Source organism: Gadus chalcogrammus, chromosome 4, assembly GCF_026213295.1.
Source record: "Gadus chalcogrammus isolate NIFS_2021 chromosome 4, NIFS_Gcha_1.0, whole genome shotgun sequence".
Taxonomy (NCBI): Eukaryota; Metazoa; Chordata; class Actinopteri; order Gadiformes; family Gadidae; genus Gadus; species Gadus chalcogrammus.
The window spans coordinates 9,384,802-9,410,088 of record NC_079415.1 but is presented as its reverse complement, the minus strand read 5'-3'; the positions used below and the strand labels follow the sequence as shown (position 1 = coordinate 9,410,088).

General features: G+C 43.0%; 2 protein-coding genes across 6 annotated transcripts; one reads left to right on the top strand and one right to left on the bottom strand.

The window, feature by feature from the left end:
* The first annotated feature begins 733 nt into the window (after positions 1-733).
* Positions 734-15,325, top strand: sh3glb2b (SH3-domain GRB2-like endophilin B2b). 3 transcript variants are annotated; one of them, XM_056588244.1, is made up of 12 exons: positions 734-936; positions 2,733-2,874; positions 5,928-6,056; positions 6,746-6,879; positions 7,335-7,427; positions 7,827-7,889; positions 8,550-8,606; positions 9,477-9,500; positions 10,152-10,241; positions 10,627-10,727; positions 11,748-11,925; positions 12,983-13,993. In XM_056588244.1, exons 1-12 carry the CDS (start codon positions 874-876, stop codon positions 13,088-13,090), a joined length of 1,182 nt encoding a protein of 393 aa, XP_056444219.1. In that variant the 5' UTR covers positions 734-873; the 3' UTR covers positions 13,091-13,993. The 3 variants fall into 3 exon arrangements, with proteins under 3 accessions (XP_056444219.1, XP_056444220.1, XP_056444221.1); XM_056588245.1 differs by lacking the exon at positions 8,550-8,606 and having other exon boundaries at positions 12,983-15,325; XM_056588246.1 differs by lacking the exons at positions 8,550-8,606; positions 9,477-9,500.
* A 303-nt stretch (positions 15,326-15,628) lies between these two features.
* On the bottom strand, positions 15,629-25,207 carry pip5kl1 (phosphatidylinositol-4-phosphate 5-kinase-like 1). 3 transcript variants are annotated; one of them, XM_056588240.1, is made up of 10 exons: positions 24,608-25,207; positions 21,604-21,831; positions 20,463-20,513; positions 20,197-20,351; positions 19,657-19,781; positions 19,496-19,530; positions 19,350-19,405; positions 18,401-18,513; positions 17,898-18,057; positions 15,629-17,313 (listed from the first exon to the last, which is right to left on the bottom strand). In XM_056588240.1, the coding sequence occupies exons 1-10, from the start codon at positions 24,611-24,613 to the stop codon at positions 16,833-16,835; spliced, it is 1,410 nt and encodes a 469-aa protein (XP_056444215.1). In that variant the 5' UTR covers positions 24,614-25,207; the 3' UTR covers positions 15,629-16,832. The 3 variants fall into 3 exon arrangements, with proteins under 3 accessions (XP_056444215.1, XP_056444218.1, XP_056444217.1); XM_056588243.1 differs by lacking the exon at positions 24,608-25,207 and adding an exon at positions 23,178-23,425 and having other exon boundaries at positions 21,604-21,849; XM_056588242.1 differs by lacking the exon at positions 24,608-25,207 and adding an exon at positions 23,178-23,425 and having other exon boundaries at positions 15,631-17,313.
* Positions 25,208-25,287: the final 80 nt, after the last annotated feature.

The window sequence follows — 25,287 nt, the reverse complement described above, 5'->3', positions numbered from 1 at the left end:
ATCCACACTGCAGGGACTAATAGCTTACGGTACTTGTAGTCTGAGCCTTTATGTCTGTTTCAATATACAGTAACAACATTTAATTCCAACACTTGAGGCTGGTGGGCTTCATAGGCCGGGTCCATTCAGCACCATGGATAGCTCTTAAACGTAGGTTTGGTGCTATCCAAGGTTACTTGAGTTCTGAGAACATGAGCTAGCATTTTACATAGCCTGTAGAAGGTATTAACAAACAGTGAGAAAGCTGAGTTGAACTGCTAACATGTTGAATAGTAGTAAGAACTGTAAAAAATAACTGAAATAAACTAAATGTATTTAGTCCGATAATATAATGTCTAGATGTGTTCCTGTGTTGAGAAAGATGGGACATCTAAGTATGAGTCATCATAAATTCATGATATAGGCCTATGTAAAAAACATTTTAAATACACTGAAATTATTTGCGACTATATTGGATGGACTCTTGAATGTGGGAGTTTATCGTGACCACATCCACATGCATGCACGTAAACAAACACACACACACACACACACACACACACACACACACACACACATACACACACACACACACACACACACACACACACACACACACACACACACACACACACACACACACACACACACAGAGACACAAATACACACGCGCGCGCACACACACACACGATTCCGTGGGTTTGGTTGTTGAGACGCAGTAGCAGCGGTCTCTTTAACGCCAGGGCAGATAGTCGATTGCCGAGTTCCATGGCTAAGATTAAAGCCTTCGAGCCTACATTAGCCACAACAATCGCTTCCTGTTCAAGAGGATTCCCTTCAGTGGGGATACAATAACACATCCGTGAAGGTCCTCCGTATGCTTTGGCGGATACGATGGATTTCAACGTAAAGAAATTGGCGTCCGACGCGGGGGTGTTTTTCGGCCGAGCCGTTCAGGTAGGGCTTTCATATCATCCATAACGCCGGGCTATAACGCCTATTCTCGGGTAATTGATAGTGATGCAGGGTAGCGATGTGTGGTTGTAATGGTCGACGTAGGCCTGCACAGTAACTTCTTTAATAAATAAATAAATATGTCGTTTTTGGCAAATAGTAGAACAGTATGGGTATTTCCAGTGCGTTGAAAACATTTGCCCCAGCGTAAGCCGATAAAGGTTTGTTAAGCCTATCTATTATTGATGGCTGTAGTCCAGTGTATCGACCATGTGACTGTCACCAGGAGACGGTCCAGTCCACTCTCCTTTCTCCCACTGAAGTTGCACGACTGCCTTTAACTCTGCAGTCTATGATTTTGCATTTCCCCTCTTGACGGGAATGGGTCTTCTGTTCAACATTTCTATCGTGTGGTTTGATATTCTATTGGTCCTTTTAACTAGCATCTTTATTGTGCGTCAATAAAATGTTGATGAGTAAAATGCTTATAAAACTAGTCGGATCTCGTCTGCTATAAACATCAGGTAATCGATGATGTGGTGGATTATGAGTGCGGTACCAGTTTCATATTGAATCCAAGGACCAACGTCCCTAATACATGGATGATGTGGCATTCTGTCGCACTACAAAAAAAAATGCCATCATGTGTCAATGGAGCCCTGTGAGGTAGCTTTTGTAAAGCAACTAGTACAAACTACTACTTGGTGTTGGTTTACACTGCTTTATACAATTACAACGCTTTAGTTGATCTTTCAGTGGTACTTTCTAGCAGATCTCAAACCTGATACCAGGCTTTAAACAGGGTAGTGTTGTTGAGTAATATCCCCAAAATAAACATCTTATACATGAGATGGCCTATTAAATAATACATTTTGGAAATGCAGGTAGGTTGGCTGTAGCTAGCTGATGGGGATAATGGGTAATGCTTTGTCATATTCTATTGGCCCCGAGCAAATAGGCTCAATGCTGCTGAACGAGCCAGTCATTTTGAAGAGCACACCCAGATGATGGATAGATCAGCCTAAGGGTTATAAAGGGTAACCAACATCACACCTGCTAGTTAAATAGGCAGCCTATAAAAAGATTAGATTAGACCGACCTCATTCTATGTCGTCTGTGGGTTCTTCTTCTATCCGTAAAGACATTTAAACAAGCTGCATCCTTTCACTGTATCGGTCACCATCATCCTTCCTAAATCTGTCTCACGCCGCAGGGATGTGAATAAATAACTAATTCTCACCCACATCTGCTTACAGATGTTTTAGAAAGACTTGCTTCATGTATTTCAAAGGAATGACTCAGTTACAAACCTTCGTTGTTCCTCGGGTCTGTTGAGTGCTTTAGCCATTTATCAAGTCATTCATTTAATTGTATAGCTTGAGCAATACAACAGCCCTTGTATTAGAGCTGCACAATTCAATGCATATTAATCAAAATCCAGATTTTCTACCTCGGCAATTAGCTACTCAGGGAAGGGTGCCAATTATGCATAAATAAGAATGTAAGAGCATGTGGTCATACACTGAATAAACATTTTAACCATTTGCAAACTGACCATTGCTAATAGATCCTAAATTAATATCCCACCTACTAAAAGATGCTTCATTTATTATTAATAACCCACTATATATCCCAAAGAAAATGTGCTGCCTGTGCTGGATTTATGGTGACCTTATTATTCTTTAACACATGTTTGCAATTTTGGGTGCATCCCTTACTTCTTCAAATGCGTTCCCTTTAGCTTGAAGCTCTGTGCTGTAGGTGTGTGACGTGAGCGTTGTCTGTCTTCTTTCTTCCAGTTCACAGAAGAGAAGCTGGGCCAGGCTGAGAAGACAGAGCTTGACACACACCTGGAGAACCTGATCACCCGCGCAGACAACACCAAGAACTGGACCGAGAAGATCTTCAGACAAACGGAGGTGCTCTTGCAACCCAATCCGAGTAAGTCTGTTTCGTTTCATGCTTCAAGGGAAAGAAATATTGATTTGCAATTGCAATAAAATGTTCATGCAGGAAAATGCATTGAAAGTTTTACTTTTCGAAAAACAAATAATTATTTATGATGCAATGCTAAACCTAGGGGATTCATTATCTTACTCATGTACATGCTTTCAGAAATGAATGCATCCCTTTACAAGGGAATTACGTTTTAAATGAATTGCTAGATGTAGCGATCCTGGTGCTTCTATTTGTGTGCTACTTCTTTTAGCATTCACATAAAGCAGCTCTCCTCCTTTCAATTTTTTTAATTTGGTTAGGAAGTCTTCAAAAACTTGACTCTTGGCAAACATATAAAACAACCACTGAATGCTAAACTCTATCTCTTCAGGGTCCACTATGTAACTTTTCACTGCAGATGATTGCATTTAGTCAAACGTATGTCAGTCACCAGACTTCTATAAAATAAATGCAATCCATCCATTGCAAGAAATCATGCTCGCTCAATAGAATTTTGCTCCGTTAAAAACAATGTCTTCAAAATAATGCAAAGCCCACCAAATGTTAGCTTTTGGAGTTCTTCATTTCACTGGCCCAAGAGCCATTGCTCTCTGGTGCTGCTAGGCAAACTCTGACCATGAGATGCTAGTGTGCAAAGTTACATAGTGTCTCTTCAATCCAAACATGGTGAGGATATGTATGTGTCTATACGTGTCACATGGAGGTCTCTGTTGGATGGCCTTGTTGTAATGTTTAACCCAGATTTCTTTCACCCTTCACGCTCCAGTTGACCACACTGGTAAGTCAGTGTCTCATTTGTCCTGTCTTATCAGCTCCGTGAGGAGACAGTGTGCCGGAATATTCTCACAGCCCTTCCACATCTCACACTATCCTCCCTTGTTTTTTCTAGTCTGCTGATAGCCACAGAATAGTATGTCAAAAGACGCCTTGTTCATTCACATTTAACTAGTCCACTGAATGACACAACTCTTTAGTTGTATTCGAATGATTTGAACACCAAAATTGGCAATTTTAACAACGTTTGACGACCTTATGAGGCCATATTCTAAAAGTTGTGATTTTGACTGGTCTGGTTGGAGTTTTAGTCCTGAAACTAGTTCACTATTATCAGACTACAAGATAATGAACTCCTGTAGTCCCAGGACTAGCATTCACCCAGTGGAAATCAATGTGAATGAAATTGTCTACTACTGATTGTGTGCCCGAAATTGCTTAGAGCAATATGATATAACAATCCGAAGGATATAATTATTAAAAAGATGATGATCATCATCTGTGGCCCTGTTTACATGTTAAATTATCAGTGTGTTTTCGTCATTGAGAACAATGTTCATAATGGCCTCTTGTCTGTCGAAGCTGCTTTCAGCGATTTCTGCTCTCCCAACTGTGTTTTGATCTAGTTGTGTTTTGATTGAGTCTGAATCAAATACAAAGTGAGTCATCGCTGATTGCAGCTTTAATTGGTCGCGCATCGAGTTTTATTGGAATGTCATTATCCATGACATTTCAGAACCGGTTTGTGATTTACCCATGAAAAGGAATTTGTCTAGGTATGTTGGTGCAAGGGAAAAAAAGCAAAATAAAACTTAATTGTAATAAAAAAAAAAAAAACACACAAATGTACACAAAATAATTGTTGATTCTAAAAGTGTGCACAAAGGGCTGATAAGCTGTGGACCAGACCACACCGTGCGCACCAATACACCCATACCGCCGTCCACGGCCCCATCTTGGATCCGTTTCATTCATCACCCACTCTGTATTGAACTTAAAACAAATATGTGTGAAGTTAATTTAAAGGTAGGGGAGGCAATTTGGAGAAACCAGCCAAGGTTTGAAAAGTATCCCAACCGGAAAAAATCCTTCCCTCCTCTCGGGCCTCTGGTCAGAGCCACTAACCCAAAGCATGTGACTAGCTCTGCCTAGACTAATTGGGTAAGACTCCGGTCATGCCCAATGAGTTCACGTAGATAGACAGACGTGTTGACGTGTAATTGGACAGGCCTGCAACAGCCAAAGATACTGTGTTTTTTGGTTAAATTATGAGATCTTTTGTTTTAGCAAATATTGCTTCTAAACCTAATGTCCTACCCTACCTTTAAAGTGTGTGTGTGTGTGTGTGTGTGTGAGTATACTACTAGAATTTTGATGAATGAGAATATCTTAAATTGCTGTCTCATCATGTGATTTTAAAGAAATGCAAGTGTATGAAGTGAAATGCAATAGTCAATTATCAGTCTGAATTAAAATGGCCCTTGTTTTGTGATTATAGGTAATAGCCTTTCGACTTGATTTCAATATCCATCCATTTGTGACATCACAATTCTCCAACCATATGTTTGATGTAAATGTCACCTCACTGGTGCTATCCATCGTAGGTCTGATTCAAAGCTTGTGATTTCACAAATGGATAGATTTCACACCTGCTTGTATTAGGCAATTTATTTTTCTTACGAATGATAAATTATTAACTGTTCCATTGAAGCCTGATATCCGAGTGAAACCAAAGCCTTGTTTTGTATCACAACTAGAAGCCGGGTAATGGTCAACAGAGGGGAATTTAAGAATTTGAATTCTGTAAACAAGTGTGCTCATGTTGAGCTCAAACCCAAAGATGGTAACACCATATACCTTTTAGGATGTTATAAATATTATTTTCAACATATAAGTAGTTTGCATCTATCAATGGCCAAACTTGTTATTGTGACTTTTCATCTTTTTGTTTTCTCTTTTAACTGATCTTCTTCATAAAATCGCTCTCCTGCCACCCAGAAAAAGAAAATCCATGTGATATTGTATAAGCTATGCAACATCTTTATTATTTTTCAATCAAAATGTGTTCCATACTATTGATTATCAACCATCCAAGTCGTCAGATGTACACGCATCTCTCTGCTTAATATTTTCGAGTGGATAACATCTTATCCAATTTATCTTCATGAAATATCACCTTCCATTGGTTTACACCCACGATGACGTTCTGTCCATGTATTGACGTTGTGCTTGGCTCTATCTCTTCCCCTCGGGGTCCACAGGCGCCCGCATCGAAGAGTTCTTCTATGAGAAGCTGGACAAGAAGGTCCCGTCCCGGGTCACCAATGGGGAGCTCCTGGGCCAGTACATGCTGGAGGCCTCCCGGGACTTTGGTCCCGAGACCCCCTACGGTCAGTGCAGCCCGTGTCTCAGGCTCTGCCTCATCAGGCTGGAGCCCAGGTTACCTTTCAACACACACTTTTGAAGTCCAAGTGACCGCTCCAACCATTCAACATTAGACACACTTGGGAAGGGAAACACAATTGTTCCCACCCCTGCAGGTGTGTCCTACTCAATGTGCAGTTTACATATTAATTCATTCATTTCCTATTTTGCCTTAATGTGCAATATCCCAGCATTAGAATAGTAGTACAGTTGTTGCATATTATGCTGATTGTTATGTGCATAAAATAACATATTTTGTTTATGTCTTTATTTGTTTTTGGTGTTTCAGTTTTATTTCTGTCTATTTGATAAATGTTCTATCCGTCATTTTGGGACAATTTCCCCGGGATTTATAAATTACTCGGAAACTGAATCAGTCCATAGGAAATTAACTTTGATGCACAACTCTCAACACAAAGTGTGTGTGTGTGTGTGTGTGTGTGTGTGTGTGTGTGTGTGTGTGTGTGTGTGTGTGTGTGTGTGTGTGTGTGTGTGTGTGTGTGTGTGTGTGTGTGTGTGTGTGTGTGTGTGTGTGTGTGTGTGTGTGTGTGTGTCCCAGGTATTTATTCATACCTTGGATGAATAAATCACTCAACTTAATCTGTCCATATGAAATTTACTTTGACGCACAACTCTCAACTCTGTTTGTCTGCAGGCAGCACCCTCAGCACCGTGGGGGAGTACCAGAGGAGACTGGGGGGGGCAGAGAGGGAGTTCCTGCTCACCTCCTCCATGAACTTCCTCACACCGCTACGCAACTTCCTGGAAGGGGACTGGAAGACCATAGCAGTAAGCACTGCTAGGCTGGCCCCCTTCTGTCTAATTCACTGGCGACCCACTGAAATGAACAGAAGGCCAACATTAAGTACTATAGAGGTTCTGAAAATGAGGGATTTGCTGCAATTAAACACATTCATTATACTGGCATTATATCAGCCCATGCCTTTATTGGTATAATATAATTAAATATATATATATTAAATATAATTAACAGAACAGTTGTTATACACGTTTATTATTATAATTATTTTATGCAAAAAAACTACTTTCTATCAAACTACAATTTATGCACAACATTTTTTTTAATGATCTGTAGCATGTTTACCTTTTGGCCAATAGCAGCGCCTGTTTCCTTGTTTTGTGAATGATGGATTATGATTACATGGGGCCCACAGTTTGTATGCTGTACGTTCAGCGGTTATAATCGACACACACCCTGACTGTGATGTGCTTGTATTCGTCAGAAAGAGAAGCGGCTACTGGAGAACCGAAGGCTGGACCTGGACATCTGTAAAGCCAGGGTGAAGAAGTCCAAGCAGGCCGAGGCCAAAGCTGCGGTGAGGTTTTTAAATATATATTGAGTGGAAGACATGTTCCTGCAAACTGTGTCATCTTGCCTTGTGAAACCAATCCACTGAGAAGCAGGTTGTAGGAGCAGAAATTGTGTGCACGTGTGCAGCCGATAATCATGCTTGTATACTCCTTCATACTTCGATTTCCAATGCCCCATCGGATTTTTGTCTTTTTTCTTTTTCTTATTTGTATGTATTTTATTGTTTTCTCCTTCTGTCCTTGTTCATCCTTGTTCATCATTTGTCACGGAAATAATCTCCCTCGGGCCTAATTTTTAAACCATATTTTGAATCTCGTTGTCACCACTATATTTGGCTGTCTAGATTGTTGGAGTGTATTGGTGATGATGATGTATACTCACTCCTGTGCTTTCGTGTTGTCAGACTGCTCCAGATTTTCAGGAGACGAGGCCTCGCAACTACGTGCTGTCTGCCAGCGCATCAGCGGTAAGACACAAAAACACACACACATGCACACACACACACCCGGACACACCCGGACACACAAGGATACACGCAGACACACACGCAGGCACTTCTTAGTGCGTTCTCAAACATCTAGATTGTTCTCCCTCACACACTCTTCTCGCTGTGCCCGTAAGCGTGACAAACACACCGCTCAAGCATCAGAATGTACCAACAAGACCGAATATTTTTGGCCCCAAATAAAATAAATGAATGTCGACAAGTAGGATTGGTTGTCACTTTGAACAAAATAATTTGAATTTCCTGTAACTGATGAAGCACCTTTTTATAAGTTACTATTTAAATTGATTTGTTCTTTTCAAACATGCACCCATTTTCAAAAAAAAGGGAATTGACGGTGCCTCCCAAAATAAACCTTGATGAGAATGATCACACGTCAATAGGGTTAGGGTTAGGGCTCACTGCACGTGTGACTTACTGGAAATGTGAAAAGTCAGCGTTGGTAAAATAACAAAAAAGGTCAATACCAGCACTGATGAAGGTATGCTGGTCATAAATGAATTCTCACTCGTGATCAGAAAGTGAGAGCGCTTTAGTTGATGGAGCAATGCGGGGTCCGGGTCCCCTTGTGTAACTGTGCCGTGTTGCTTCCTTCCCGCGGGCCCCGTGCCTTGCTCACAGCTGCAGAGCAAGGAGGGTTGGGATTTTGCTGACTCCAGTGTTTCGGAGATCGAGAAGGTTGTCCGCCTTTGTGATGGCAAACAATGAACCGCCATAGCTCCTAGCTCCCTGTTTTGTTCCCTCCGGCGTGTGTGTGTGCGTGTGCGTGTGTGTGTGTGCGTGTGCGTGTGCGTGTGTGTGTGTGTGTGTGTGTGTGCTTGTGTGTGCGCATGAACGCCTGTGTGCGTGTGTGCGATAAGAGAAAATTGAATTAACATTAAAGGCAGAAGTAAGAGAATCTATGGTCATGTAATTTAGTAAGCGTTAAACTAACAACATTTACTATTTCAATACAAATAAATAGAAATTTGGTAAAGGTACACCTTTTTTGCAACTGCTTAAAAAAAAACGTGTCATGACTGGCTACCTGACCTTTGTATAACTTTCAGTAGGGTTTGCATTATGCATTGATGCATAGATTTCACTCCTTACTTTCTACCCCCATCTACAGGTGCATCACAAATGTGCATCAGAATTCTCCTTTTTATATTATCAGTTTAAAATTTCTTCTTGGATTGAAAGATTCCATTAAATCAAAAGTTCTGAACTTTTATACATTTGAAGAGGAATTAATTGATACTAAGATGAATGAACAAAGAAATCGGTTAGCGAATCACTGTGGCAATTTAGCATGGGCTACGCTACGACACAATGCTTGGCATGTTAGCTGATCAGCTATCATGGCTATCTAAGATATTGTCCTACTGCCTTAAATCCATCATTCATGTTGTGTGCCTAGAAACCCTGTGTGGAAATGGTGACATCTCATCGTTTTGTCGTGTGATTAGCGTGTTTAGCTCTAGAGTACATAGATAGAATGAGCTGGATTCATGTGAGACTAGATCCTGACTTTATATATTTTTCTGTTTTCCCCACTGCATCTCTTAGCTGCTAAGTGAGGAGGTGGACAAAGTAAGTATACTACACATGCTACGGTCTTCTAGGTTAGGGGATGTCTCATCCATTGGAGTTTTGGCAAAAAGGTTCACCGCACATCCCCGTTATTAATTATCTTCTTGAGTGTTGTAATCTTCCTCCATTTCTCCCTTTTAATTTTTTTCCTTATTTTCTTCCGTCTTTCCTGCTGTCTTTCCTTCTCTCCTGCTGTCTTTCCTTCTTTCCTGCGGTCTTTCCTTCTTCCCTGCTCTCCTTCTTTCCTTCTTCCTTATTTACTTCTGTTTTTCCTCCTCTCCTCTCCTTTCCTCCTCCTCTCCTCTCTCCTCCCTCCTCTCCTTTCCTCCCTCATCCTCTCCTCTCTCCTCTCCTTCTCCTCTCCCCTCTCCTTCTCCTCTCCCCTTTCCTCCTCTACTTTCCTCCCTCCTCCTCTCTCCTCTCCTCTTCTCTCCTCCTCTCTCCTCTCTCCTCTCTCCTCTCTCCTCCCTCCTCTTCTCTCCTCTCTCCTCCCCTTCTCTCTCCTTTCCTCCCTCCTCCTCCCTCTTCTCTCCCCTTTCCTCCCTCCTCCTCCCTCTTCTCTCCTCTCCTCTCCTCCTCTCCTTCTCCTCTCTCCTCCCTCCTCTCTCCTCCCTCCTCTCTCCTCTCTCCTTTCCTCCCTCCTCCCTCCAGGCGGAGCATGAGCTCCGTGTTGCCCAGACGGAGTTTGACCGTCAGGCGGAGGTCACCAGACTACTGCTGGAGGGCATCAGCAGCACACACGTGAGTCCCCAGCGACCCACGAAATGTCGTCCAGCCAAATGAATCAAATTGGCTGGACGAGACAAAGACAAATGTTTTATTCTTCATACTCAATGCGGTTTCAGTTTGATCAATGATCCGTTAGTCAAGACCGGTGGGGTCTCCATGGAGACAGGAAATCATAATTCCACAAATAACTTCTGACCAGTCACACACAATGTTCACGTTGCCTTTCACTGCATAGATGTCGGCAAGATGCTTAATCCTTGATATCTTGTTTAATCTATTTGGCGGGAAGTCCCAACTCTTTTCCTCATTTCAAGTTTAAAAGCATTTATGAATTCCTATTTGTCACCGTCTAATGAAATCAATCATTTCCTCTCTGTCTCTCTCTCTCTCTTCCCAGTTGAACCACTTGCGTTGTCTGCACGAGTTCGCCGAAGCGCAGGCCAAATACTACGCCCAGTGTCATCAGTTCATGCTGGAGCTTCAGAAGGAGCTCAACGGGTCAGTATTCACTGCTCGATGGACGGCCGGACGTCAGACTATTAGAACTACGGCTGCTTAGTTACAATACACGGATTACATTTAGATTCACTGACAGGGCAACGTTCTCTTTGTGCTTGAGCCACTCAAAGCTCAACTCCCCCAAGGAGGCGAAAGGCACTAGAAGTGTTTTAAGCGATGGTGGGTTTTAAGTGAATGCCCGTCCATCTGTGCATTGATGCGTCTCAACTGCTTGCGGTTACAGTCTGCCGTCCACTGCCTTCCATTCCTCTGAATGTTTGGCGTACCCTCAAGAAATTCTCCCATCTGCTTTATTTACTCTGTGTCCTTTCCCCAGAGTCAACCTCCCATTAATATAGTTCGCCCAAAAGGGCTTTTGAAGTAGTTTTTCTTCTACATAAGATGATGGGGAAAATGAAAAAGTGCAAGGCCCCCGCTGTTAGAAAGAGAAACCAGCCATCAATGTGATGTTGAGGCCACAGACGACGCAGGCTTTGTTTCCTCTCTAACTGTTCACCTGCTACCCTGGATCTGTTTTCATTTTTGCTAGTCTATCAAGAGTCCATGATGTTTAGGGACAATCGTTCAATTTAAGCTTTTCATTTTTTTTTTTTCATTGGTCTAGAGACGAATAGTCCAAATGGTCTATTGATTGATATGGCAGCGTCCCCGAGACGACAAAAGCCGTACACTTTTTATTTGACTCGATGCCGATTGCCGATGGCTCTTGACAGTGGCGCTGAGGAGTAATGGCATAAAAATAAGAAAAGTATAATAGATGCATCAATTCTTTCTATCTATTAATGTCTCCATCTATCCGTCAATCTCTCGTTTCTATATTAAACCGTTTAAAAGCAGCTTCTTTGCTCCTTTTCATTGTTGCACATTTTTGGGGGTACATCTCTATTGCTGAACTCCACTGTGACCCACTTCGAACAACGGCGTCGGCTCAATCAATGTAGTATAATGTAATGAGTGACCTCTTCCTCCTCACCCCCCCCCCCCTCTCGACCCCCCCAGGACGTCTGCCACGGCTGCCCCCTCCTCCTCTGCCGCGTCCGCCTCCGCGGCGCCCCCCCGGCCCGACAGCGTGGCCATCGAGGACATGATCCTGCCGGCCACGGGCACCAGGAAGGCCCGGGTGCTGTACGACTACGACGCCCACGACTCCAGCGAGCTATCCCTCCTGGCCGACGAGGTACGGCCGCGCCCTCCCTGACACCGCACGGTTAACACGGAGCCCTCTTCCCACCAACGCGGCCCGGTGGGGGCCCGTTTTGAACCAGAGATATTTGACTCAAAATAAGTTGATTTGGATTGCGAGAAGTCTGTTCCCGCCTGGCACTGAAAGATGTCCCCCCCCCCCCACACACACACACAACCCCATGATGACACATCATTGCTTACAATGGAACCGGTTCATCAAGCGCGCGTAATAAGATGGAACAGGGCTAATGGAGTCATTAGGCGGATGCTCTGCTAACACTGTAGACTGGCTTCTCAAGTCATTAATGAGCCATTCACAATTAGTTTGTGAATGGTGAATTACTGAGACATTTTGTATTACTTATAACATTACAGATGTTTGAAATGAATTGGTTCATTATTAGAAATATTTGATTAACGTGCATTTAAGATGTTGTAAATAAGCTGTTGACAAACATTTTTCAGCAATTAAGCTAAAGTTGCAGCTTATTCCAGTATATTTCTGATTAAACGCATTGCCTAATGCCCAAAATGCTTACTGATTGATTAATACTTTTTTATAAATACTTTTCCCTTGCTCATTAATGAGTTATTCTAAAGTGGTACCGACACCTTTTGTCTAAAGAAAACATTCCAGGAAATTGCTGTAGCTGCAACCAAAAATCTCGTATGTGTTATTAGCGGTTGTGCAAGCAGTGACCGTAGGTATCTTGCGTCAAAGTGTTTCCTAAACCCTGCAACAATTTCTGAAATGCCACAACTATGCTACAGCGCAGTATGGTGCCTTCTAGACAAACGATGACATCGCTTTGGCCATCAGTACGGCTTTAGTGCCGTTATAGTCTGAACCTTTGTGGCTGCAAGTTCCTTTAGATGAGTCAGGCGTAATCCTGTCTTGTATGCACCTTGCTACATTTCTCACAATGTAGTATGAAGCTGGTGTTCAACTGTCAAAGATGTTCTGTGTGCGCAATCTTTTCTCAATTTGCATTTATTCATTCACTAGCGTTCTTTGATTTTTTTTATTAATCGTTTTCATTTCTGCGCAGGTGATCACTGTGTACACGGTACCCGGCATGGATCCTGATTGGCTGGTCGGCGAGAAGGGGAACCAGAAGGGCAAAGTCCCGGTCACCTACCTGGAGTTGCTGAGCTAATGGACACGCCCTCACGCACATGCACACGTGCACGCACATGCACATGCAGACATACACGCACACACACATACAAACACACATGCATACACACACATGCATACACACACACACACACACGCGTGTATAAACGTCTACCTGTTGCTAAATAGTGTGCATCATGCACACCAAGGTTTAGTCAAAGTTGAAGGAAAGGTTAATTAAATTGGTTCAAATAGACTTCTCATGTCTAGTAAAGTGTGTGTGACGTTAGAAACAAGTCACGGTGAGATTTGGGTCGGTAAATGTAAATGAACGTTTCTCGTCGGTGTAGATTGTGTTAGTGGATCATTGGATTGGTGATAGTGTTGGCAGTTTGGTGTAAACTACAGGTTAAATAGGAATTAAAGCCTGATGAGAATAACATATAGAATATTGAATTTAGAATAAAGAACATATAATACATAAAGAACCAGCCTTTGACATTTCATCGGTTATATATTTATGTATTCTAGATAGACATTAGAAATATCAAATATTTGCCTAGAAGCTGTATTGTGTTCACAATAATTTCCATATTTTCTAAAATTACATATAATCCAATGAAAATCACAGGAAATAACAGTAATTACATGCTGGATTATTTTTTAAAACCAATTTGAACAGCCTTCGAGCGTTTCCCGATACACTCCGGGCAGACAGATGTTTGTCAATGTTACAGTTCTTTAGTGTTCTATTTTGTTGCGTCTCTGACGTTCGACCAAAGTACGAATCAAAACGTCACCAAGGGCTGAAGCACCCCAAAGGTTTTTCTTTTAAAACACATTTAACGATAGAGGATTGGTCCGGATCAGAATTAGTGCTGTCAACATGTTACAGATGGGTTCAAAACACTACACGAGCCTTTAGTGATTGCACAAGGAGGGAGTGGGGAGGGAGATGATTGGGAGGGAGAGGGGGGGGGGGGTGGGATGATTGCTGGCTTCAGTCAAGAGGAACTGTTTGACTAATGGAGACTCTATTGGCTATATTCTTAGACTTTAAAATATAAATCTGTTAACATTTGATCATAAACAAAAGTTACAATAGTTAATATATTATTTATAACATATTGGAAGGATATTATTAAGGTGTTATTATTATGTCTAATCTGATTTAGTGTAGACATTAACTGAATGGCAAAGATAAGGCTGGCAAACAAATATGACCTATGAATAAATTATATATTGAAAATAGCGGCAATATCAATTTGACTAATATATAATGGCATAATGCGTGAAGTTGCCTTGTAGTCTATGTGGCATGTTTGTGTTTCTCTCCCATTCTGTCTCCATAACACGCGTCTTTATTTCTGGAGGATTTCTAAGAGGATGCCCAAGAGTTTCTGCTTTTAGCAGAAAGACCAGTGAGAGATGAACGGCATTGGTTATCATAACCGGGTTTGGCATCTGAAGGTTTGCTATCACCGCATTGTAGACTTGGCGTTGCATTTGGTTTCGCTGTGCGGTTGACGTTTTAAGAAAGGTTAACGGCGTACGATAATAAGTGTGTCATTTGAACGCAAGCGCTTCGGACATTGTAGTGCACTACTTTAAAGTTTAAGTTGAATGTCTTATTTATGTTGAATATGTATTTCATGAGGTTATCATGTGAGAGGCAAGTGTGTGAGAAAAGGAGAGCAGGAGATGGGAAACATGTGTTTTGTTTTTGCACAATACCTTGAACTTGAGGTTGTTGCCCAAGGTTTTGTTTTTTTAATTTAAGTGGTTAATGTTTTTGAAATACTGGAACTGTACTTCAAAGTTTTTGTTCCCTTTTGGTCAACATTCAAAATTGAGTTTACTGTTCTTAAAGTCTCTTGTATGCGGAGATTCCTTATTACAATCGTAAAAAGGAATAGCCATTTTTATTTATTTTATCCTAAGTCATTATCTGTTGTCCTGTGTGTTTGTGTGTGTGTGTGTGTGTGTGTGTGTGCGTTAACTATCTGCCTGCTCTTCCTTGTGATGTCCTTCAAGCCTAAGTTAACTCGATGTGCGCATTATGTCTGTTGCCTTTTTAAATGTGTTTCACAGCAGGTATTTGAACTTGATCAGAAAATGTTTGAGTTTAGAAAGAATCAAATATCTCCAAATGGTGGTTTTACTGGAAGGCACTGCATATTCTCTCTGGTTTGATGTGCAATAAAAATGCATGTGTGATATTGCACAGTGAGTTCTGGTTTGAATTTTCTTCAACTGAGTGCATGGAGGCAAAAACCGCATAGTTAAAAAATCTGCTGACAACGGGTATTTGTGGTTCCCATTCAGGGGCGTCAGTAGGGCTGGTACATCTGAAAGCATCATGAGATGTTTTGTTGGTAATGATGTGGCATCATAAGAGGTTTTGAGAGTGGTTGATGTTAAAATGTAAATGGTGTGCTACAGATGTTTATGTCTGTGGATGCCCGTGGCCACACCTTGGCTTTTGGTGAAATGACCCCACTGTCCACTCCACTCAACAGGATCTCTTGGCTTTGTTCACATTGTTCAGATGAGATTTTCACCATTTAACTTAAGAGCTTCTAGAACATTACATGCAGGCTTACTTTGACCACTAGAGATTCTATACATCTATCTATACATCTATAGATATCTATATAGATGGCCCTACATTGCATAACAGCTCTATTTTAAACCAACAATCCTCATTACCTGTCATGACATCCTTAACCCTTTAACAGACTTTCCTTTAAAGTGTGTGGATGACATTGCACCGAATCAAAGTAAACAAATGGCCAACGCAGATGTAGGTCATTCAGTAAGCATAGTCCTTTTAATCTGGCTCTTTTTTTTTGTACTAGTAAAAAGATGCATCCGTCTGGAAATAAAAGGCAAAACATTTTGACACCTGATTAGAAAATGTATAGGCCTATACAGATTCTGAAGTCTTCATATACACGAGTCAAACGTCTTTGCATGTAACACTTAAGAGTAACCCTTGATATGAGATGCCGGTTTGCAGTCCCCTCATGTAAACAATGTATCAGCAACGTTTTCAGAACAGACATGTTTTTAAGATCCAATGCTTTGACTGGCTATCGAGTCACAACCAAAAGGTGGTGAAATCAACCTTCAGTTGCAAAAAGGTTTAACGTGAAACCAAAAAGCCAACACCCCTTAGGCCTCGGCTGCAAAACTCTTTAGTCTGAGCTAACTTTGGGAACAAGCTCACAAGTAAACAAGCTGACATTATCCGATACCAACTAGCACTTTAACATGCATCAAACGGTTACTCCTTCTCGTCTGTTTCTCCATGTATGTACATTCGCACCGTGTTTTGCGATCAGATTGCAGTAAAAGCTGGCTAAGGCGAGGGAGAAGAAAGGCACAATACATCGACGACCAAATATGAGCTCTGCAACTATCAAGTGTGTGTACACCGTCATACTGTTAAAGGTGACCTTATACCCCCAGGTGTGAGTGTGATTGGCCATTCCAAGCCGTTTTGAAATTCCACCTCTTCTGACATCACATGCGGGCGTGTCCACCTAGCTGTGCGCTGGATAGATCAGTCTACCAGCCTACCCAGTGGACTGGGTAGTGGACAGTGGATCTATCGCGTCATACCTCTAGGTGGACACGCCCGCATGTGATGTCCGAAAAAGGCAGATTTTCAGAAAACGGCTTGTGACGGCCAATCACACTCACACCTGGTGACATAATACGCCCCCTTTTATTGGTTATCATCAGGGTTCCCCGAGGTGGAGGTCCACATCCACGCCCTTCTACCTGCTGTGCTCCTTGACCCAGTCACACAGGCGGGCGCGGTACGCCGGCGGGCTGACGGTGGAGAAGCTGCGCCCGGGGTAGCGCAGCCGCTTCCACCAGTGCTCCAGCCGCTTGCGCAGGCCGTACACCGTGAAGATGTCGATGATGCCCACGAAGTAGCGCTGCTCGGGCCCGTCGATCACGTGCAGCGGGTTCTTGAAGTTGGGCAGCAGCCGGCGGTTGTGCGCCAGGTACTCGTCCATCTCCGTCGAGTCCCCCCCCCCGCCGCCGCCACCCCGGCCCCCCTCCCCAGAGTCGCTGGCCCGGGAGCGCGGGCGGCCGCGTCCCCCCGCCGCCCACTTCCTGACGTGGTAGCCGTCCGTCTCGGAGGAGGAGGAGGAGGAGGGCGGGGAGTTGGCGGGGGCGTCCTCCAGGACCGCCCCGGGGACCCCCGGGGCTGGGCCGGGGTGCAAGGGGCTGGAGCCCGGCGTCACGGACCTACGGGGACGGGAGGAGACGTGTGGCTCGCTGAATGTGTTCCAGCAGCACAGTGCGCCACCGGACGGGAGGATTCAAGAGCACGAGTGATGACAAGTGACAGGCATGCAGGCCTAAGAAGACGGATGGGACTAAAGCCACGCTTACTCTCGTGCGAGTACATAGGAGACCGGAAGGTTAGCGCCAATGACTTGTGGCACATTAGAGAGATGCTGCACACACCGGTCTCTCTACGGTCTCCTACTCTCTACCCTCTCTACTAGGCCCGAGGATGCGAATATTTAGTGTCCTCGCGAACTAAATGTTAGAATCAACCGGCGTCATGCCACCAAAATGTACTTGCAACAGACAGTTCTTTACGCTAGATAGAAAGATAGCGTTCGCTTGCGTTAGCAAGGCTGACCGATTGCCCACAAAAAAAACAATAACTATAACAACAAACAATGTGCTCAAGACTCAATCGGGGTGCAATAAGGCAGCCTATGCGATCACTGGCCTTTAGAATGAGTCTTAAGTATCTTAGGGCGTCAGCCAGCCCCTGGCCCCCGGTCGGTGGGGAGCCCAGGCGTGGACGACGGGCGTACCTCTTGGCCCTGATGATGAGGGAGCCGAAGGAGCCGCGAGGCCGCTCGTCCTGGTGCAGCGGCTGGTGGGCCAGCAGGAGGCTGTAGTCCAGCACGTTGAGCTGCCGCAGGAAGTGGGTGTCGATCTCCATCTGGCACAGGAGCCAGGCCCGCTGCTGGTCTGCGAGCACGTCAGAAACGCACACAAACACACACGTTAGGAAGAAGTGTCTTGTGTTCGAGCCGCTCATCCTGTGTGCCCTTGAGCAAGATGCTTGAAAATATGCTCCTAATAAAAAGGGCACCGGGTTCAAGTCCCGCCATCCCAGGCCATCTCTAAGCACTCCTCAGCATCATTAATAACGTGCATGACGATTATATCATATGACTGCATAGCTCGCCCTCGTTTTGCTAGCCGCAGTCTTGTCACAAGAATGTCATTGTCCAGAATGACCCTTGGGTTAAAGTGGGCCTTTGACACTTAAAAGACGTGGACAGGGGAACCCAGCGTCTCATTTCCTTACCCAGTTCGATGTACTGGTCCCGGAAGTTGAGGTCTTTGAGGACGGCGATGACCTGGTGGTCCTCAGGAGACGGGTCCGTCCAGCGGCTCACCTCACACCCCTTGATGTCGTACCTGACCCCAGCCCAACACACTCCATCAGAAGGGGGGGCTGCACGCAAGGTTTCAACAGCTCGGAATCAAGGGTCATGTGTTGGGAGTGCCAACGCCACCGGCAAAGCTGTTAGCGGGTGAAATGCTGAGAATAACGAGTTGAGTGCACCTGCCTCTTTAGCACACCGTTTACATTTTAAAAGACCACGTCTGGCCAATCGGGGCATCCCTTCCCTGATTGGTTTGGGGGGATTCCATCCTGGCTGTTGATCACAGTTGCGTAAACACTTTGCAATGTTTCTAAATGCTATTTTGGTTGATTCTTTTTCAAAGTCTTCCTCTTGCTCCGTTTTCTGCGCTCTCTCGCGTTACAAGATTTAGCACCAAAAAACATAAACAAAGGAAACAAACAACACATTGCATCATTTCTTAGATATTTTGGAAATGTTTCAGGTATCAATAATGAATTGCACCCTTGAGTATAGAAGGCCGGTTATCGATTACCACCAGATGGCACTGTCAAATGCTTCCACCCTCCAGATATTATCCTCTTCTGCTGTACATTCAGACAAATTCAATAGAATGCAGTGCTGATTTCACGTTGCTGAGTTGTGTGGTCGAGTTAAAATAAAGGTTACTTGAGGATTCCTCTACAAAAAGAGCAGGACACCTAACCATAACGGATGTATATCAACAGGCTTTTTGCTGATATATATATCATATAATCTTGGTAGTTAGGGTTCCTTGTCAAGAGTCTAATGTTTATAGAACATTGTCTTTTCCACTTTATGTAGTACAGAACCAGCGGTTAATATTGTCTATCATCGTGCGATATGTGATGCGTAACAAAGTCTCACCTTGCAATGATTCGGTCGTCTGGATAGAAAACACTTTGCATGACGATAAAGTATTTCTAGGAAGGAAAAGAGAGGAATTTATTTTTACTTAAACAGGAAAACATCTCTTGATCAAAAGTGCTGCAGTTCATAAAAGTGTGAATTACCTCTTTTTGGTGTGGAATTTTGATCTTGTGAACGCCTTCAAGAGAAAGAATTACTATTCAGTTTCTTATTCACATAAAGGTGTGATAACAAACGTTTCACATGGATGGATGGATGGATGGATGGATGGATGGATGGATGGATGGATGGATGGATGTTCTACCGAGGAACTTGACCAGCAGTGAGTGGGGATATTTTCTCAGGTGCTCCATGTAGATCTTCAGGTTGTCCAGAAGAAACCGTATCTCCCTCTTGTTTTGGGTCTTCAAAAAAAATCGTTTATCATTTCTAAAAAGGTAAAGACAAATCACCAGAATCATCCAAGTCAATAACATTTGCATCTTCATAATTACATGTTCATTTAACATAACTGTCGTGTCAACAGCATGGTAAAGCTCATATACTCAACTTAGTTTGACTATGAATGGCCAGGTCCTATACTTGACTAACTTCCTCTATGACGTCATCGGCGTGGCCATGTGTCTGTCTGTGTGTGTCGCTGTCCAAAGCAAGGTATCGCTTCTATGCTTGACTGAATTTGACTTGAATGGCCAGCTCCTATTCTTGCCTTACTTCCTCTGTGAAATCATCAGCATGACTGTGTGGGTGCGTCTGTGTGTGTGTGTGTGTGTGCAGAGTAGACACGTGGGTATGCGTGTGTGTGTGTGTGTGTGTGTGTGTCACATCATCCGTGGTGACCCACGTGAGGAAGAAGTCGGCCTTGCTCTTGGAGTTACTGATGAACTGCAGGTAGCTGCTGGCCGAGCACAGAGACAGCTGGTATTCCCTCTCCGACATTCCCAGCGCGCTCCGGAAGCTGGCAAACACGTGGCCCGCGTACGTTTGGAGCGTAAAACCCTAAACGTGAAGGCAGGCGAAATATTAGGTTGACCAACATGCCGGGTATAGAACAGAAAAGGGGATTTAGCGGTTCAGAATTGTATTTATATAAAAAGCACCGCGACCTACCTTATGGATTTGAGTGTCTTTCATTTTGAAATCTTCATCGCTTGTAATATTCTGAAATACAGAAAATGTGAATAAGCAAGCCCCACTTCGGTTGGTACAGCCCCTCCTAGCGATGCAACAAAACATTCTTTCTTTAGTAGTTAGTTTAAACTTAAATATGTCACAAAATCCTGTGTGTGTGTGTGTGTGTGTGTGTGTGTGTGTGTGTGTGTGTGTGTGTGTGTGTGTGTGTGTGTGTGTGTGTGTGTGTGTGTGTGTGTGTGTGTGTGTGTGTGTGTGTGTTTTAGCAGGACGACAACACAGACGCACAGTGATGCATTGACCTGCTGAGGCAGCAGACTGTGGGGATTAGCATTCCCACATGGCGGTGTGTACAACTACCTTGTGACTCCTCATTCACCACCACACCAATGGCAGGGCTCGCAGTTATCCACGCTCGGCGTTTAAGGAAGCATTTCTCCATTTTGTTTTTACTTAGTAGGGCTCTACAATAAAAGAGCCCTACTAAGGCCAATCAATAAAAGCCTATTTTATCTACATCTCCCATATAAAGGGAATTGCTATGATTGCAATGTGTAGCAGTTTAAATTAAATTATATATTCATCAATGTTGTGTGGGGTGAGATACCTTTATATTGACAATTGTGATGTGAACATATAATAAAAATAATAAATATATATAATATAAAGAAAACAAGCAGTATGTCGCTAAAGGTGTCAATTGTCAGAAATACCAAAGCCATCCATCAGCTAGAATGAATGAAAGGCTCTGTGAGAATATCAGTTTCCAGTTGACTGGCCTCTGTAGGAGCTAATTCAGCTGTAGACCACCCCCGGCTGATTTCTGACCAATCAGTGCATATCAACCCTGATTGGTTCGGGGAACCCATCGCGGCTGTCAATCACAGGTGCATGAATGCAACACTACTCTATGGTGGAGAATTGTATGGAGAGCAGGGAGCAGGGAGAGAGGGGACAAATTTTGAGGGTTACTTAGCCTCAAAATATGTCAAATTCTTGCTCTTGTCTGGTCTGTTCTATTCTACTCTCTCTCTCCATCTCGCTAACCCTCGATTTCTATACCTCCAGCGGCTTTGAGGGGTGAACACGACTGGCGACGGACGGACGGGCCGCGACTCACCGTAGGCGGGGTGTCGACGGTGCTCTGGATGGCGGCGGCCAGACCGTCCTTCATCATGCATGTGAGGCCGTGGAACTCGTGCTCGGGGTCGATGGGAAACAGGCCAAGCATCTTCCACTTCTGCCTCAAACCCCCCCACCGCTTCCTCCGCCTCGTCTTCACCGTGGCCGAGGGCTGACGAGGAGGACCCCCACCGGACAGCCCCTTCAGCGACCCGTACATCTCCGTCTGGGAACCCAAAGAAAACTGAACCAAACATCTTAGTTGTCTATGTAGACATAAAGGGATTGGTTGAGGTGGTATCATTGAAATGCTCCCCTGATATACCAAAAAGCATGAAAGGACTGGAGTATGTCAGGTGATCAACAATGAACACCTGGTCCAGACTCACTCACACACAAACCCACACACCACCCCCCCCACTCACAGACACACAGCCATCTTCCAGATGTCTCAAACGGAAGGAACAACTAAATGCATTTCCTGCAGAAAATGTGCAAGAGTGCTGCTGTGTTAAGTGAGGTTAAAAATATGTTTAATAAAGCTACACAGTTTAGGACGTAAATAAATGGTCAATAGCCTTAGCCAAGTGAAAAGAGTTGAACAGACGTTTAAAAGTTTAAAAAGTTAATGGAGTAAACAATTAACATACAAACCATTTTAATAATGTAAAATAGTTGGAAGCAAATTAAAGAGTAAGAATTAAACACATAGCTCAACTAACGTGATAAAGATTGAACAAAGTTGAGAGTTCGAATGAAGTGTAACTATAACTGTGAATATAAGTGTAATTTAATTCTATAGGTATCACCATTGATATTTATTAAAAAATTAATAACCATTGGGTTATTAATTTCAGATCAAATGTTTAGCCAAATGAGTTTAATAGATTAGCTAAACTTAAGTGATACAGTCTAAACCAATTTAATAGGGAGTTTTATAATAGAAATGTCATATTGTTGTGAAATAAGGGCTTAAAAGTAATGAGTTGATGGGCCTGGTATATTACTTGCATTCGCATGTAGGGGGCATGACAGCAACTTGTATAGGCCTACCGGTAGTTTGTCAAAGATGGATAGGACTTGGGTCAAGACAGTAATATTATTGTAGTCCACTAGGCTGATATTGTTGGACTCTAGAGTCTCAGCTCTCATATGACATATCGTTTGTGTAGATAGCATGACGTGAAAAAAACTTTTAAACTCCATTAGCATTTAGCTTCTACCGGAAGCAGATAATCAGCCTTTAAGAAGAATCTAGCCACAAACCACGCAGACTAGGAGAATAGGGAGAAAAAGTAGGGAGTTTTACAATATAGACACGATTAGGATCCAACAATAATAATTGGTTTGGATATGTGATGTCCACATTATACATACATAATTTAGTATAGCCTTCATCAAGTGCTTACAGACTGCATCTTCATGACCAACTGGTCGATAGCTTTTAGGTAAATAGACAGGGTGGTTAATCAGGATTTGTGTGTTAATCAGCTTGTCATTATATATAAATGCGTGTGATAGGGTTAGGGTTAATAAACAATACAATTGGATAAGAGGTATAGATGTAAATACCTATAGAAGGCTGTCCACAGTCTACCATCACCCTTATTTGGAATTCAAAAGGGAGAGGTATGTCTTAGATCAAACATTATCAAATTCAATTAGACATCGCCGCATACGTGCATTTCTGAAGAAAATGCGTTTGGTTGCATGAGCCAACTCTTGTGCACAAGATTCCGTGAGCATGCCAAAATGCTAATGCTAGCAAGGCTAATGAACGCGCACAGAAGTCCAGTGCCTGTGCCACTGAAGCGGACTGGTCATTGATCGAAAAAGGGGGGTAATTGATTGTGTTCGATTGCTGGTTATAGCGCCCCCTGTCGGCAGAACGGTACTTTACTTTTTGGAGACCTGCTGATGCGCTGTTTCTATACGTGATTACGTGTACCAACTTTTACAACTTTTTCACCTTCGGAACGGTTTAAGTCAGGTTTTTTCCCCTATTGACTTCCATTATAAAAAGTTGGAAGTCAATAGGGATTGACACATGCAACAGCGGCCTTTTACACTGTGGCGTAATTTGTTTATGAACGCAAAACCTTCCACATTATTTAAGGGGGACATCCTTGATGGGCCCACCAAGTAATAGATCGAAGAGGTGTACCACACTGATGAGAAGTATGGTATTGGTTCGGTTTTTCTACCTACATTTTTTTTTTGTATAGGAATAATAGGAAATAGGAAACAATAATGATATGGTAACAATAGAAACATGATAACAGTGTGGTCTGCTTTGCAACCACACTAATGAGACACATAAACAATGGTGTGGCTTGCTTTGCAACATGAAAGGTGAAAACAGAATGGTTTGGAGATTTTCATAACGTGATGATCAGGTTTCTCTTTTGCATGGATTTGCATGGATAGGTGAGTTTAATGTAAAATATACAGTTCCTTTGGTGTGTGTGTGTGTGTGTGTGTGTGTGTGTGTGTGTGTGTGTGTGTGTGTGTGTGTGTGTGTGTGTGTGTGTGTGTGTGTGTGTGTTAGCTACCACTCCCTCTACTGTGAAGGGATGCTGCTTGCGTTCACCAAAGACATATGTGATCGAATTAAAAATTAATTTCACTCCACCTTTTCTATTGATTGTAAATCAAGAATCATGTTACAAATCAATATAAAGTACAAAAATAAAAATAGAAAACGGTTCATAATAATCAATCATAGGCCCACTCCAATAACATACTTTTCCGCTTCTTTAACCACTTTACTTTCGGGATTTAATAAAATAATAATAGGACCAATTACCTGACATGAATGTCAGGTTTAACCGAGTAAGCGATGTTGCCCGTTGATGAAAACAGCGCAAGAAATGTAAGGCAACAATAGCGTATATAACTACTACAAAACACAACTAGTCCCATCATTATGGCTTCATTAAATCTTCGTATAATCTAAATGTATGGTTCTATGGATCTGAGATAATAATTTAATAAGGCCTTACCTCCATCTGGCCAGTTGCAGTCAGCTATCCCCTCTAGTGAAAACAGCGCATGCCCCCCTTCCTAGGTCGCGGTGTCAAACGGTCCCCTCGGAGTGACGGTGCAACTGGCACCAACAACGATGGGCGCGGAGCCTAGCACTGACTGCACGACACAGGGCAATAGTCCAGATTATATAACCACTAGAGGGCGCCCGTGTACGCGAGTCGTGGTTAAGAAATATAAAGGCTATGCATGCCATTTGGAGGATTATATGCAGAGGGTCTTGCATGACCGCATGTCCATATATTCTAGTAATGACTCGCTCTACCATACGGGACAGCATTAGGATTATAGCGTATGTGGTTACAAAACTGAATAGGCATAATGGAACTTCCTCTTCTGAACTGGAAAATCAATATATATCATCGACCCAAGTGAACACATGTCTACATTAGTTCAGTTATTACCTCTGTTTGTTTGTGCAGTAGCCAGTCCTCATTTTATCACAACAATCAACACATCAGTACCCTGTACACTAACTTGATCCTCATGTTTCCAGTGGTTTGGAAACCCATGATTGTACATTGATAGGAAAAAAAAACATTAATGCTAATTGTCATTGTCAAAAACTATTTTTCAATATTTTATTTTACATGTAGAATCAAATACATTCGGCCTTAGGTTAAAATGAGTCTGAACT